General features: G+C 41.2%; 1 protein-coding gene across 5 annotated transcripts in view; it reads right to left on the reverse strand.

The window, feature by feature from the left end:
• Positions 1-17,476, reverse strand: part of ARHGEF4 (Rho guanine nucleotide exchange factor 4) — a 150,742-nt gene that overhangs the window by 63,266 nt on the left and 70,000 nt on the right. The window contains exon 1 of one of the 5 annotated variants that reach the window (XM_082225312.1): positions 15,795-16,113. The exons of the other annotated variants lie outside the window; for them this stretch is intronic. Within the exon in view, the coding sequence (XP_082081438.1) occupies positions 15,795-15,987 (193 nt within the window). The 5' untranslated portion in view covers positions 15,988-16,113. Of the gene's footprint in view, positions 1-15,794; positions 16,114-17,476 lie in introns of those variants that run through there. 5 annotated transcript variants of the gene reach the window in all.

The following is a 17,476-nucleotide window of genomic DNA, read 5'->3' on the forward strand; positions in this document are numbered from 1 at the left end:
GGAACAACAAAAAGGTTTTTTTTGGGGGGGCAGGGTTTCCTCTGTACTGCAGTGTATAATAAAATGTCTTTTGGTTCCAAATAACTACTTTTTGAAGGAAAAAAAACCCCATATATGCTGCTTTAGACTAACAAAATAATTGGTTTAGGTTCTTCCCCCTTACATTATCTTTCAGGGAAAATGTAGTAATTTCATAATTCATGAAATAAAAACAAAGCTTACATATTTCAAATATCCTTTTCTCAAAGGTTGCAGTACTAATTACTTCTTGGAACAAATAACAATTTCAGATAAATTCCTTGGAATTGTGGCTAATTTCAGAGCAGTTTACATCTGCTGCAGTCAAAAGTTTGGAGTTGTGCCAAGACGTACGACAGGCAACCCAATTGTTTCTACCATGTAACTACAAGCCTGGTTGGCATGTCAAGTTCAACCACAGTTAAAATGACCTACAGTTTCATGTAAACAAGCAGCATGTTAGTGCACACTGCTGAAATCATGGGTGCTTTGCTCCTCCCTTGCTTCTGCTGCACCACTGGGAAACAAGCTTGCCTGGCTTGTTGTGTCGTCCAAACTCATGTTGTGGTTTGTTTTCGCCAAACCAACCATGAGCGGAAAGACAAGAGCAAACCTTGGCTGTTTGGAGAGAAATAAAGCATGAGCCTTGGTTCGGATAACACAACAAGCCAGACAATTTTCTGACAGTGTAGTGACAATGCTCAGAGAATTTCAGAAGCATGCACCAGCCTGCAGTTCATTCACAGAAAACCATAGCTTATTTTAATTATGTTATGTTGTGGTTCATTTATGTATCACTTTTGGACTCAGAGGCCCCCCAAGCGGTGAACATCGTATCACTATAAAGATACAATATGTACTAAATTGAAACAGTGTAAACTAGCAAAATCAAAATACCTGACATTGGCATACCTATATACAATGAACTACCTATATATAGTGATTGAAAGCTGTCTCACTCATCACTTCAACTTTCAACTCTGTAGCCACTATTGTTACATCAGGGTGAACAAGCAGATTCAGATATTTTCTGGTGCCACTTGCCCTCCCACCCCCTCCTTCTTCTTCTGCCACCAATCAAACTAATGTTAATAATAATACTAGCCTCTAATATCACCTACCAATCAAACTAGACATCTGTTCACGAGCTGCATTTATGCTCTCACCACAGACACAGCTCCCTAGCATTCCATCTCTCACTTGGAATCCAGGTTAATTCACATTCCCCTCACCCACTGCTCCAGTCTCTCACCCAGGAGCATGGTTTAATGTGATGCACAAGTCAGGTCTATGACAGTAACTGACAACCCAGCTGTGCTAAAGTATTAGTATTTAAGCTTGTTGGCACCCACTGGCTTTGAAAGCTGTGGCTCTGAATGTTAGGAGGATTTTCAGAATTGCTGCACTCCTTGGCTTTTTGGCTAACACCAAGTGTAGCGTGCAGAATCTCTTCCTGCCATTAATTGTGATGGGCCTGAGAACCTTGACCCAGATAATTTTTTCCTATGAATAATTGAATTCCATTGTCTGGAAGAAACCAACAGAGGCAACCTTTGAATCACGAATTAGCCTCAGTAAAAGGAAGAAAGTTCAGTAATATTAGACTGTGAAGCTCATCTTCATGTCTACAAATAAATCCTAAATCACCCTGACACAGTTTACACAAATGACCGGACACTGTAATTTGTAAATGCTTTCAGAATGGCTGGCCTCTCGATTTAGACGACAAGATCAGAATGTAAAGGCTCCCTAAATTCCTGCCACAAAAGGAATAGCAGACAAGCACTCTTATTGCCTTTAAATCAAAAGCCTCCAGAATCTCTAATGAAATGCTGCGTCTGCCATATGGCGACCCAATCTTGCTGACCTCAGTCTTGTAAGACCCCCACCAGCATTAATTTAGCAAGTAAATGTCAATGCTCCACAAAATGGTTTCTGGTTGAACGTATGCGGTGGTGCAGGGACATAAACTGAGATTGCATCTGAAGTTATTGTGTGTGGTGATGCTGTTTCCTTAGGATAATAACCCTGGTTCAAGTGTTAAAAGGGCTCCAGCAATGCAGGGCAGAACTCACTGTTCCCGCCTCCTCAGTTACATTGCTGTTACTCACCTCTGCCACTTTTCACTTATTGGAGAGCAAATATCTGCAGTGGGAAGCCTGCTGAACACGGATAGGCTCCCCGCACATTTTAGAACTTTGATTATGCAGGGCTCTAAATCACATGGGGAGCATCCACCATTACGGCAGACTTCCCACTGTACGCATTTGCTCTCCAGTGTGCAGAGGGCAATGGAGATGTGATGGAGAGGATGGAACCAGTGAGCCAACAGGGCATGAACTGGTTCCTTACATAATTCTAATCAGTATCTTTTTATCAGTGCTCTCAAATTAGTCAAGCTGACTTTGTGGCTGGTGTGAGTAACATTATTTACATGTGGCTATTCCCCACTATAAGGGACGCGGGTGGCGCTGTGGGCTAAAGCCTCAGCGCCTAGGGCTTGCCGATCGAAAGGTCGGCGGTTCGAATCCCCGCGGCGGGGTGCGCTCCCGCTGCTCGGTCCCAGCGCCTGCCAACCTAGCAGTTTGAAAGCACCCCCGGGGGCAAGTAGATAAATAGGTACCGCTTACCAGCGGGAAGGTAAACGGCGTTCCGTGTGCTGCGCTGGCTCGCCAGATGCAGCTTTGTCACGCTGGCCACGTGACCCGGAAGTGTCTGCGGACAGCGCTGGCCCCCGGCCAATAGATGTGAGATGGGCGCACAAACCCCAGAGTCTGTCAAGACTGGCCCGTTCGGGCAGGGGTACCTTTACCTTTACCTTTATTCCCCACTATATCAGGAAATTGTTAACGGAGAGAAAACAGATATGAGTAGACAGAGTCTCCTATATTTTGTTGTCTTTAACTGCATATGTTAATAAAAAAATGACTCCTGCGCAACCTTAGAGACTGGGAGTGGTACTGGACTAATTTTAACTTGAAATTAATGAACATGGCTAAATTAGATCCATTAATTTCAATAGGTCTCATCTGGGTAAAGATTGAGGTCTACCTCATTTTCCTCTTTCCTCATTGCTTACATTCCTCTACACCTTCCAATGTATATACCTTCCAATGCAGTGCTTCTTTTCTTTAAAAATGTTTAGGGGTACTCTCATTTTGACTCAAGAAAATCACCATTTTATAGTTCAAATTGGGGGAAATTAATACAGTAAATGGACAAAAGTACAAAGTTTCACAAAATGTTTAGGGGTATGCGTACCCCTGTATCTCCCCCAGAAAAAAGCATTGTTCCAATGTACAAACTCACAATAATTCTTGATGCTTTGCTTCAAACCCTTTTAGGATGAAAGTTATTAGGCATACAAATAGACCTGAGGTGACTGCTGATGTTACAAAAACCAAATAGATCTGCAAACCAAGGGAAAGTATTACTAATCCCTTCTGAAGTTCTTAAGAAGAAGAGGTCGGGGGGGGCTCTCTCCCACGTGAATGGTTGCATGTTCCTCAAACATAGCCTATAACTTGCACTTCCTCCCCACAAGTTGCTAATGGTACCTTTACTGCTTCATGCCACAAAATGGTTCAGAAGGAGATGGTGGACGTACAAACAGATCAACAGGTGTGTAGGGCAGACATTATTACGGAAGGCTATATTTATAGAAGACTTCAGGTGTTCACAGTAGTTCACATAAAGGCGCCTGTGAGAACACATTAAGCTAGGTCTGCCCCCAGATGACTTCACATATGACAGCAATGCTCCCATGCTGATGTACAGTCAGTTCAGTCTGAATGGGGCCTGGTCACCATACAAAGAATTTCCACCATAGAGATGGGAAACTTGATTTGCAAGGATTCCCATCTTTACGCTGAAAACCCTTCATGCATTATACAGGTCTCTTCAGATTCAGTCAACCACGTGTTGGTTCAGGAGAATTGCCAGAAGACATGATGTCAAAAAGGGAAGAAACTAGCTTTATGTGTTCTCACAAGTGCCTTAGCATGTTCTGCAGTGGGCCCCTGGAGAGTCCTTAATGTTGGATTTACAGGAAAGAACCTGTCCTTTTGTGTTCAGAATGCAAGGCATCACTTTGTCTCCATGACATCACACAGACAAGGGGTGTTTAAATAACACCACTTCCTACAGATGCTTCCACAAGAACAAAGACAACCTGCTGAGCTAAATTCTCAAATTTAGGAATCTCTCTTCAACCAGGAATCCTCTTGGCTTCTGATTTTTATTATCTGGTTACACTGTCAGATGTCATACATGGCTCCCTATGCCAGAGCCAAAAAATGACTTGTGAAGTAACTTGTGTTTATTTTCTGTTGTATAAAATAATAAACTGTCTCAATTCTTCTTTCAGCACCTTCCCCTCGCCTCCTTAAAATTTACGTCTTGCCTGTGGAGGCTGCAGAGTTTCCTTATGTTACTGCTAAATAACCCAAAAGCAGTGGAACTCCCCACTTTATCATTTAAAAGGCTCATATGTTTAAGGATTAAACACTGTTCTCTGATGAATGATTAAAATGATCTATTATTGCCTCAAAGTTGGATTTCTAAAGTAAAAGTATAGACCTTTGAAAGAATTATCTGCTTGCTGCCTTACTCAGAAAATCTCAAGATAATATCAGATAATTTTCTCACAAGTTTCCTTCCATGAGTCCTAAATGCATATATGAGAAATCAACATATTACTATGCTTAGGTGAAGATATGCTTATTTGCCAAAAATAATTCAGATTCTTCACCAATAAGAACATAGTTCTTCATTAAAATTCTAAGCCTAAGCCTTAGATGTGCCAGTGCATAATAACTTTTGGTGTAATCCTATGCACACTTACTTGGAAGTAAGCCTTGCTAAACAAAGTGGAACTTACTTCTGAGTAAATATGATGAGGAACAGCAGCATAATCAGAAACACCAGTGACTTGGTCATCATAGTATCGAGGGTCTGCCTTCTAACACTTGTGGCATATGGTCAATCCCAGCATGTTATTAAAAAAAATGTTAATGCTTATTTAATATACATTTTATTTAATGCATAGGGGATAATATTACTCCCATACTTCATAGGTTTGTGGAGATAATATATGCTAAGTTCTCCGAACACTAAATTTGTTTTAAAAAAGAAGATCAATGTGTATTGTTTGTCTCACATAGTGAGGACATGAATACTTAATTACAACTTCCCCTTATTCCCACTTCCCCTTATTCCAATTTGCAAATTCCGCATGATTTCTTGACTTGGTGCCTCTTTCCCTCCTAAACAGTATGGATATTTTATCTTGCTTTTGAACAGCAAATGTATTCTGTTTCACAATAAAAAGTCTATAACATAATAAGAATTAAATATTTGAGACTCTCAGAAATGGGTGCCCAGATGCAACCCTCTAGCAAACATCCTAGATGTTGGCAACATAAAGCACATAAGCTGGCAGCATAAAGCACTGTTGATATATCATTTCCCAATTAAATATATTTGAAGTTTGTAAGGGGTCGTCCGCGACACACATTTGGAATATGCACAGCTCTGTCTGCAACATTGCTCTGTACTTTAATTCCTCAGCTCATTATCATTCTTCATTCACTTTCCACAGTCCATTGTGCTGACTTTCTCCAACAAGGCTTTGAAGTGTTGAAATTTAGAGAAATTTGGTTAATGGACTGATCATTTTCTGCTGATTGATTGTTACAAGTATTGGCTGACAATCCTATCCAGCCATTGGAAAGTCTATTATATTCTTCAGCTTTCTCTATGTCAATTTTTACTATACAGAAGTCCACCTCGGGGCATTACAGGCTGATTTATTACATTTGTAAATGTCTTACTTTGTAAATGAATATAAGGCTGCTGGAAAACAGAGTGTCAACAGGTGATATGAAATGAGGACAACCTACACACACACACACACACACACACACACACACACACACACTGATCCCAATCTAGATTGGGGGCCATGCATGTGCAATTTGCATTGAGAGTGGTAACTCCCATTCACTTTAATGGGGGCTTTCCCCCCAGATAGATACAAACTGTAGACATGGTGGGTCCAATCCAGATAGAGACTATAGTGGGGGGGGGCAAAGAGTTAAAGCTCACTATGCTCACTATGTTAAGCTCCTCAACAGGACTAGAGGACCTGTGCTGGAAAAATGTGTATAAAACAACAAGTTCTCCACATTTAAAGGGACAGCTATGTAGCTAAAGTAACTAACATGTGGTTTGGTCCCAATTCCCTTACTGTGCCACAAATTATGGCACTACCAACCCAAGTTTATGATGGAATATGAAAAACTAAGCTTAGAGGGCTTTCATATTAACTTTAAAAGATCTTGAGAAAGATAAAAGAGAGCAACGATGCACCAGAACTCTATACAGAGCTTCAGGTCTGAAAATCTTTGTTTAGATGTTTTTGACCACATTTTGGATGCTAGGTAATAATTAACTACACCTAGTGGAAATGTCACACTGAAGTGTGGCTGCTTAATTATTACAAAATGGAGCAAACCTCACTGCATCATTCGAATCCCTCACCATGACATCAAGCCATATTGATGTAACTATGTCAATGCAATCATTTCCATGACAACAGACTAGCATGTTCCAAATATAGATGTGTAAAAACTTCAGCAGAGGAAAAGAAGGTAGAGATAAATAAGAAAGATGCATAAGATTTCCAGATACAGATAGCAAAAAACATAAACATCATGAACAAGCACTATACTACAAATTTATGCCTTCAAAATCTTTGCAAGGTGACTTACTCTGTCTCTTAACATTAAAGACACAGTGGAGTTTAACCCATATTTGGCAATGGGAGTTCTATTACCATGTTTGAGAGCTATAAATAAATTGCATTCAAACTCAAATAACTCTTTAGTTCAGTTAGCTCTCATTTTTTAATATGAAAGTTCTGCAGGCTATTATGGAAGCACAACCACCAGTGTTTGTTCAAGCAAAGCCAGTACTTTCAGAGGAAGCTTCCCAACTGGAGCGCCAGCTCAAAGTCTAAGAAATTGGCTCATTATTAAACAATGGTTTCTGTTCTCCCAAACCGGATGTCCTTGGACTACACCTACCATCATTTCTGTTTACTGGCTGTGTTCAGTGGTGGAGGAAGAGGAGTGCGGGGGGAGCGCACCGCCCCTGGCAGCGCAATCCCGGTGGGGTGCCATCGCGGCTGCCCACCCACCCATGCTGGGAGCCACGCCCCTGCAGGCGGTGTGCCATGCCCCCGTGGGAGACGCGCCACGCCCCCAGGACACGTGCCAGCCCTGCCCCTGCCTGCTCTCCGCCCCCAGGTGCTGGAGCATGAAGCTCTGCCACCGGCTGTGTTAGCTGGGTTTGATGGGAATTGTAGTCCAAAACATCCAAAGGGTACCAGGTTGGGAAGGCTGTATTAGCATATCACATTTTTTATTATGCGGTTCCAAGTAGCTCTCTTTTTTCTTCACTGAAGGACCTACTACCCTATCTATTGAACCACTCCCTAAATTTGTAGGTCAGAACCCAGTGGTAAACTTCTGCATTGATTTGAGTTCCCTATATGGCCACTTTAGTGAAATTATGATGCTTTTTTGTTCACAGATGAAGACCCTCCATTCTCCCCATGCATCAGACATGTGGCATGTTGTGTGGGCTTCTGCTACAGTCAGATTTTGAACAGTAAGTGGCTGGGGGGGGGCGGTCATGGTTGACTGTGGCTACTGAATGAGTTTATTTACAGAGTTATTGTCTGTATATATAACAGTTGCTGTGTTTTTGTATTTTGATTCCTTGGACCTGATTATTTCACATTCATATATTTCATGTTTGTATATTGTGAAATTGTCACAATTTACTTGCATTTACTTTCTTTTTTGTAGCGGAAATAATAGTCTAAGAAAGGAGGGGCAGGGAGATTTTCAAAATGCACACCAGGCACGGAAATGAAAGCAAGCAAATCAGTGACCCTCCTGCCTCATTATATTTGCAAATGAAATTATTTTCCAAGTTGAGTGTCCCCTTTTGCATATGTGGGTGGTGGGGACACAAGGCTGGACCAGAGTCTGCTAAAGAGATTGCTCAACTAGCCTTTGCTTTGGGGAAGGGTCTACTGCTGGGCCAAACATGTGTACACCCTTTGTGCCCTGCATGCCTGATCACAACAAAAGATGCTATTGATGATGAAAGCTGCTGTTTAAAATTGAATTTTCTAGGAGCTTATGCATAAGAATGCCCTTTGATATGGTTTGGATTGTAATAAATTACTTCAGTAGCGTGCAGTAAGAAAACAATGCATGGTTGTGTTTAATAAGATTACTGTAGTTTTATTTGTGTTATGCGCTGTGAACAGAGAGGAAAATATGAGTAGTGTATTTGTAGCCCTGGGTTTGGCTTAGTTTTAGGCAGCTTGGGACATGCATTTTCAATGGTGCCGTTATTTTTATGCATAAAACTCTGGTAGAGAGGCTGTATGTAGCCTTTCTACCACATTGGCTGCCAGCTAGTTTTTGGGCCCAATTCAGTGCTGGTTTTGACCTATAAAGCTCTAAACAGCTTAGGACCAAGGTGCCTCAAGGACTGCCTCTTTCCATATGAACTGACCCAGACCCTACAATCATCACCCTTCTTTGTGTGCCTCCTCCATGAGAGGTCCAGAGCGTGGCAACTCAAGTGTGGGCTTTTTCTATGCCCAAAACTGGAAAGAGGAATGACTCCAAAAAAAAGATGATTGGCAACTAAAACTGATGAAATACACAGAGATGGCAAAACTCACCAGAAGATTAAGAGATCAAGATGAGAGACTTTTTTTAACAGAATGGGGTTTGTTTTTTTTTTAATATATGAAAACAAATTGTAAACAATTAAAAAGGTTAGTAGGATTGACAAAAACACAAACAGTAATAAATTTAGGGGAATTACAAAGGATAAATTTGTAAAAAGGATAAACTTGGATATGCAGTAAGAATACAATAGAAAAAGAAGAAACCGCAGAAGGGGAGGGAGGGAAGTTGCATAAAATATTATGATTTGTGTACATTTATATTCATTGTTGAAGGATGGAAAATAGGAAAACTGAATTTTATTTTATTTTTTAAAAAAGTGGGCTTTTCTGTGGTGGCTCCCCACCTGTGGGGCGCTCTCCCCAGGGAGACTCACTCGGTGCCTTCATTACGTATATTTAGGCACCAGGCAAAAACATTCCTCTTATCCCATGCCTTTGGCTAATTAAACAATCTTTGGACTTTTAAACTGGGGGGTATGGTTTATTATTGTAGTTGTTGTTGCTGTTGTTGTTGTTATGCTATATATTTTTGTGATTTTATACAAGCAGCAACCATTTTAGGTGTTAAATTGACACACAATCACTGGTGTGTGGGTCCTTTTGGACCAGGAAGAAGGCAGAACAGGAGCAGGATGTATGGAAGAACATGGGTAGGGCAAGGCAGAATGGGGCAGGGCATGCTAATACACATTCTGTTGACATGTGGGAGGGGGGGAATGGAATCCCCAAGCAAAATGGATAGTTAAATTATTATTAACTATCATTAATAATAATAGTTATTATTATTGGTAGTGCCTCTCCATATGCAATATTTCTATCTGACATGTATTTTCAGCATACCTTTCTTGCTTAGTTTTCAAATGCTAGCAACTCTATATTCCCACAGTGAAGTCTCTGACCCTTTAATTTCATTCAGTTTCAGGACTGGTGGCTCTGCATTTATCTCACAATTCAATGCACCTTGATATAAGCTGTTGCACGTAAAGATCAAAGCTAATTTACCACAACAGAAAGAGCCCAGTTATTTTAAAGAGAGAGAAGGGATTAATAACACCCTTTAATGATCTAGAAAATTATTGTGCGCTTTCTCACCTGGAGTCACAAACGAAACGCAAGGAAAAAAGGAGATTAAGAAATTCATCAGAGTAATTTGTGATGATGAAAATGATGAATCCCACTGATGCCTTCTAACTTGCAATATGTCAATTCAAGCATGAAATACAATGTCTGCACTGGTATATGCTTTGGAGCACCTACGGATTTATTTTTGCTCTTGAAAAGGTGCTGAATGCTTCTTTCATCCTTTCTCTGTTGCATTTTGCTTCCAGTTTCCTCTGAAGGCATGACCCAAAGGCACAAGGTCAATTAAATCATACACAGCAGTCCATGGACTAGGTTCATATATTAGTGCTTCAAGGTAAGTTTCCAGATAAAAGCATCTTAAAAAAGAAAACCTCACAGACTAAACAAGAAAGATGCTAACCATCAATTCTGTTATCAGTTCTGCAATGCAAAAAAAATGCAGCCTTGGAAAAGATAAGCTAATTACAAGGAATGATAAACCATTGCTAGCTGTTTTCATGAAAGGAACCAGCATATTAGTCCCTTGCTTTGCTACCCAGAGATTCTTATCATCTGTTGACTGCTAGAAGGTCCTCAATCCCCTCTGTGACTATAAAAGCTAGGAAAGATGATAACCTGCAATATATATGCTATCTTTCACAGATGAACCTGAAGAATTTTCAGGGTGTTGCATAGAAAGAACAGAAGTGAAGTTATACTAAGAGCCCTGAAGTTGACCAAGCACTGAGCCACGACACCCACTATAAAGGGAATGGGGGGGGGGGTGTCAAAGAAACAAGAGCACGAGCCAATAGCCTGTGGCTATCCAGATGGCATGTGGATTACAACTCAAAGAATCCTTGAACATTGGCTATGCTGGTTGGAGCTGATGGAAGTAATAAACCAACATCTACAGGCCGCAGGCTCCCCACCCCTGATTTATAGCGTATCAAAAGTCAACCACTCTCATTTGCCACCGAAAACTTAGTGTTGACACAAACCCATTTCATTCACTATCATATCTCTAGCTAGGATAGATCCTGATGTTCCATGGATGAGGAGGAAAAGCCCAAGATCTCATGCTAGTTAAAGCTTTCCTGCCTTCTGTGGGTTACAACCATGACACTAAAGTAATATTTTTTTTAATGTATCAAGTCATAAATGTATCTGTCTTTACACTAGGCTCTGCAACTCTACAACTGTACATCTTCATCTGATTCTCTGCCTAAATTAATTAAATGACAATTTTAACCACAAGTTCTTGTACCCCAAACAGCCTTGTTCTACCTGAATAAACTCTGCAATGATACCTTCATGAATGAGCATGAATAATTTAGTCAGATTTCCTATTTCACTTGATTCTGAAATGCCATGGTATACCTACACCAGCAAAACTGCATGACTTCATCTGCCCCAGCTGCAACAAAGCATGTCTCTCCCATATCTATCTCTACAGCCACAGCAGGCATGCAACTCTCCAATGGTTTGACTTCACCCCTGAAGGTGCACTCTTCCATTGTCTCCCGAGACAGCTGGATGCCAACAAGATAGGCCTCTGATAAATCTAGCTTCCTTCTTATAATTTGAATTCATTCTTCTCAGAGTTATTAAAATGGGTATTATTTCAAATGACACTTCACCAAAGCTTTGTATTGTTGTACTAGAAATAAACCCACTTCCTGTTCCCAATATACTCAAGAACTTCATTTGCCTTATTTGGTTTCATCATGCAGTTGGCTCATATTCAATTTTGACAAACTAAGACAAGCATTTCCTTTTGGGTCCCTAAACAATAGCACAGCTAAACATTTGAATTCCTCTCCAGATGCATGAAGCAGGGATGGCCCTACCATTAGGCAGACTGAGGCAGCTGCCTCAGGTGGCAGATGTTTTGGAGCCAGTGAAATGCTAGAGGCAAAGAGTTGTGTACACTGAGTAGTTCGCCCTGCACATCATAAATTAGCTTATTGTCCTTGGATATGTTAGAGGATGCTATCTCATCACCAGTGTTGAAGTAAGATTCAGCTGCCATTCCAGTCAACTTCAATATGCAGGAATGTGGGGTTGGGGGCATTTTGCCCTTTGCCTGAGGCAGAAAAATTGGGCTAACCCTAGAATGCCTTTACATTTCATGGAACTGATTTTCATTGTGTTCCTGTTGCTCAAATTTGTGAGGTTTTCCAGTATACCTTACATGTCTTATAAACTCCTCATCTGACATTTCCTAAACTCACTTGATTGAATCAGTACACTGAAGATAAAATTAGACACCCAATGGAGGATTTTGTTTTCAATGTTTGGTGAGGCTTAATGTTTACCAAAAACAATACATGGTTATACCTGCATCCACACACTGAGCACACACACCTAGACAGAATGGAAAAATCATAAAATCAATTTGTTTCATAATAGTCCCATAATGTAATAAAAATGTAAATCATAAAGACTGCTTTATTATTTAATTACATTTTACATGTTTTCTAGCTTGCAGAACCTCAGGCTCACCACCTGCATGACCAATACCTTTTCAGTAAATGCAATATCCTGTTAATGAGCTAAAGAAATCCCTTATCATGTTTAACTGTTTCTCCCAGCAGATCCACAGAGCACCAGTAAAAATGTTAATCCTGCTTTGACATTTTCCCATTTAGAGTTATGGTATTGACAAAGTTTTATAAAACATATTTAGAGATCCAGGTAAGAGCCTGGTACATAGTTTCACTATCTTTCTTTCTGTTTAAAATATTGGGTGTTTCAAGAAGTGTTTTTATTATGAAATCAGTGCTATTCATGCATTCAAGTTTTTTGCAGCAGCCACATGCAACTTTGTGGACTTCACAATGCCAGTCTCTCTCTCTCTCTCTCTCTCTCTCTCTCTCTCTCTCTCTCTCTCTCTCACACACACACACACACACATTTAAGCCTGATTTACTCTTTCCTTGGAAAATCCACTAAGTTAAAAAAAAACTGTTGTCAACAACCTGTTTGCAATATCTGAATGACCCACTTACAATATTAAGATTGTCTGGAAGCAGCCATTAAAAATATGGAGTTGTTTTCCTTCTGGCTGTCTTTGCTGTTTAATTGCTCGTTCTATTTACTATAAGCAAAATAGATTGGGAAATGAATTCTTTGAGAAGCTTGTCCTTTAAGAAAAACGTCAGTCACCACGAGTCCTTCCTGTGTCAATGTTCATGAGGCTTGGCAAAAACTGTGTTGTAATCCAAACCTCAAATGCCTTGAGCTTTTTCCTCTTAACAAACACAGCATGGCAGGACAAGTACGGTATTAGTTAAACAATGGCATGGCAAACACTCTCTCTCTCTCTCTCTCTCTGTCTGTCTCTTGGAGAGGGGTTGTTGTAAATTACCACTGGAAGAAGCATTCTGATGAAGAGACTTCTCATTGTCCTCCATTCCTCCGAGTGGGAACAGGATGGATGTCAGATCTAAATCAATTTGGTACAATGACAATGAGCTACTAAAATCTTACCAGTCTCCAACAGTAGGTAGCAAGAAGAGAACTGTAAATCTTTCCTATAGCTGAAATAAAGAGCCCATAACCTTAAGTCGAGCAGCCAGCTACAAGTGCTACAATTCTTTTACCCAAGCTGCCAGCATGGTGGCCCTGATTTGGATGGACCCTAGCAGGAGCTGTAGAAAAGCTTTAACCCTTTACCCACCACTGCAGTCCAAGCCTGGCTCAAAGGCCCCATGTGTGCAATTTGCATGGATGGAAAAACTCCCATTTGCTTATTTTTTCCTATGCACGTTGCAGGTGCAAGGAGCCCAATCCACATCAGAACCATAGCAGGAGGCAAAGGGCTAAAGCCCCCAAACTGGCAAATTGTGTGGATGTTTTTAACACACACAAAAACCCCTACACTTAAAAGGCACAGCTACATAACTAACATAGCATGTAATTTTGCCCTGAGCCAGTGGTCCTTTGAGAATCTCCCTCAAATTCCCCCAATTTTTTTCCCACAAAGCCAATTTTCAAACTAACAGGAAGGAAAGTGAAGATTTTAATTTCTCTGTGTGTCCACAGACCCCCTAAATCCCATCCATGGACCTCCTAAGAACCCCTACCCTAAGGCATCATTTGCTTTTTAGTCCAAAGCCACAGTAGAAACACAAGCACTGCTAAGACCTTATCTCTACCGCAGAATACACATCAACTGCAAGGTAAATCTTGCATTATAACTCCAATACAGTGAGACACCACATATCAACGAATAGCTTTCACTGAGTTATCAGACAGCTATAAAAACAGGGAAACAAACTGGATTGCTCACTCAGAAAACATCAGATGATAGTCTACCGTGGATTTATTTTTCCATATCAAGCATACACACATTTTATCAGATGCACATCTTTTGCACAGGATGGGGCTATACCACATGAGCCATAAGGAGCCATAAGGTTAGGTACCTTTGCAAGACAAATTTATTATCATTCCAGTAGAAATCTTGCAAATCGCAACAGAAGGGTTGCATGGAACAGGAGGAGATACTTTCAAAGGGTTCCAAAGATGAAACAACCTTCTATCCAATCCAGGCTTCCAGTGTTAGCACACAGCAAACCTGGTGGAAAATACGGTTCTCTGTCATGCCTGAAGGCCCATGCCAAAACTAACCAAAGGGGAAAAGTAGCTTATTACCAACTAGTGGATAATGAAACTGATGGGCAATATCAATCCAAAACAGAAAACCTTGCAGTTATCAATATCTTGATAAGAAATTAAAAGTTCATCAATCAATGGTGAAATCAGAATACTGCAAATTCTCCCTATTATATCATGTTTACAGTTCTTACCAGTGTTAGAAACTGAGTTATGAAAGCTAGGAGCTAAAGGTTCCTTAAACCTAGATTGGGGCGCAACAACGGAATGTCTAGGTGTGCTTTTTTATAACAAGAATACAAAGCTGAAAATGAATGAACTGAAGCTAAAATATTATGTCCATTTTTAACATGGTCTGGTCCTTCCCTTGCCCACCCCCATAGTATTCTTAAGAGGGTCTCTGAAGTAGCTGGGAGTGAGGAGGCAGAAAAAGGTCCCCTTCCACTCTGCAATTTTAATCTGAAATCTTAGGCGCAGTACTGCGCCCAGAGCTCAGAAACTCCTTGCGCTAATGAAATTCCCTGTCGCAAAATGCGCCTATAACAATGGGAGTTTCGAACACTGGTTCTTACCTATGAACATACAGTGGTACCTCGGGTTACATACGCTTCAGGTTACATACGCTTCAGGTTACATACGCTTCAGGTTACAGACTCCGCTAACCCAGAAATATTACCTCTGGTTAAGAACTTTGCTTCAGGATGAGAACAGAAATCGTGCTCCGGCAGCGCGGCAGCAGCGGAAGACCCCATTAGCTAAAGTGGTGTTTCAGGTTAAGAACAGTTTCAGGTTAAGTACAGACCTCCAGAACGAATTAAGTACTAAACCCAAGGTACCACTGTATATTACATCACTTGAATGACAGATGCCAACAACACTGAGCCAGAACAGTGTTGGAAATTAATAATAAATAAGATAATTCTCAAAGAAGACAAAAGGGACACAAATCAGACTGTAATAGGCTGTAATGCTAATCTTCCTCAATAATTTAACAAGGGGGAAGGCATGCTGTATTGTGGATTTTACAACTTCGCCAATGTGGAAACAGCAAACTGACAAAGACTATAAGCATCTTTTCAAAACCTTGAAATCCTTGCTTCTGAACTCTTGATTCCTGAAGTGTGATCAGGTGCTTTTGCTTCTGCTACAGTCTTGAGTAGTATACCAAGCACAAAGCATAGGTACAAAGCTCTGAGGTTATCTTGTTCTGCTGCCCAACAACCACGCTGCCCATCCTCAGTTATCAAAATTCTCCATTTCTTCCAATTTTATCTCCCAAGGTCAGTGCAATATCACAGAGCAACAACTGAGCTTTCCTTACCAGAAGCTGAATGAAGACTCTCCAAGCTCCAGTATCTGGAAAGGACACCTCTCATCCCACTGCCACCACCACAGACCACTCCACTGCTATCTGAATCCGAACCTGGGGAGAGCCCAGAGCTGCCACTGCTACTGCAGTTTTCTCCACTGTGTGCACCGCCAGACTCGCAGCTGGAGCATTGCTGGGTCCTCATGCAGGCAGGCAGAGGGGAGAGCCAAGAGGCTCTGCTCTTCCGGAGAAAGAAGGGAGATGGAACAGCACCGTGCAGCTACGCACAGGGCAGTGGCACCAGGTCCTGCTGTCTCAGAGCTGTGTGGGATTCCTCTCCTCTGAGTTGCCAGTCGCCTGCACGATGAAACCTGACATCATAGGGGTCCGTCAGGGAGGCTCCCTCTGTGGCTGATGAAAAAGCCTCAGCTACCGTTTGCAGAAGCTGGGCTTGCTTCTAAGCTGATTGCCAAGGCATTAAACAACCCGAGGACTAGATCACCGGATCGAGAGCTTAAATTCCAAAGGGTCAAGAAATAAAGTGACAATATCCTTTGCACACATACCTGTGAATAAGGCCCGCAGAAAAGAATGAGACTGACAGCTAAGTAAACACGCAGAGGAATGGGCAGCACATGTTCACACTGTCCTGAAGATATCTAGAACTAGCTGGAGCTGCAGCAGTTAAAACTGTTTTACAAGGCACTGGAACCACCACTACATAATGGGGAAAATATACACTCAAAAAAGATCAAATCCAAAGAAGCAGGGACTGGCCCTCAAGACTATGTGATTGGTGATGTGAGGCAAAATCATTTTTTAAAGTGCATACATCATACCAGGGAACCTGTGACTCGTCAGGTGTTGTGGGGACTCTCATCATCCTTGACTATTAGCTGCACTGCTGGAGCTGCTGGGATTTGGAGTCCAACAAGATCTGGAGAGCCACAAGTTCATCATCCTTAGTTTAAATAAAGTTTCACTCTGAATGTGGAATACATACATGAAAACATTTTGTGCTCCTGGCTCATGCTTTGGCACACAACTGCAAGTGCAGGAAGCATTCCTAGGGAAAATAAGGCATTCAGGTGGTTCAGAGTTTTTCATGCTAAAAGTACATATTGTGTGAGGTCTGCAATTCCCAAGTAGAGTTCTGCTAACAGACAGCTGACCAGCACAGGCTATGCAAAACTATTTTGTCTTTTGATAAGCACACCTAAGACATGGAGAAATCCCCAGAGCTTCCTGGGACAATAAGAAATTTACTAGGATTGCCAATTTTCCCCCAGGGCAGGGTTTCTGTGCCCTTGAGACACTTGTATACCAGGAAAATTTCAGGAGGAGTACTTTTCTCATCCCTGTCTCTCCATGCAGGGAAAGCTGCTAAATGTTTGCCTTCACAAAGCCATTAAAGGCACTGGAGCTCAGCCAGAAAACAGTTGGCAGCTCTAGGACCTACGAAATCCCCCATGGATGCACTTTCCTTGCAGTATCTTTGTCAATCTACAAAAGCTAAAATAGAAACATTCTTGGAATACCGTCTTCCTGAATGCAACTAACTGTTGCATTTGTGATAATTCCTGCAACAGGTTGAAATGATTAAAGTATGCTTCCTCCCTCACAAAAAACAACAAGCGCATTTTGCTGTAAAATATTAAATATGTCTCGTAGACATTTGTTTCCCTCCCAATGTT

Source organism: Podarcis vaucheri, assembly GCF_965113315.1.
Source record: "Podarcis vaucheri genome assembly, chromosome: 5".
Taxonomy (NCBI): Eukaryota; Metazoa; Chordata; class Lepidosauria; order Squamata; family Lacertidae; genus Podarcis; species Podarcis vaucheri.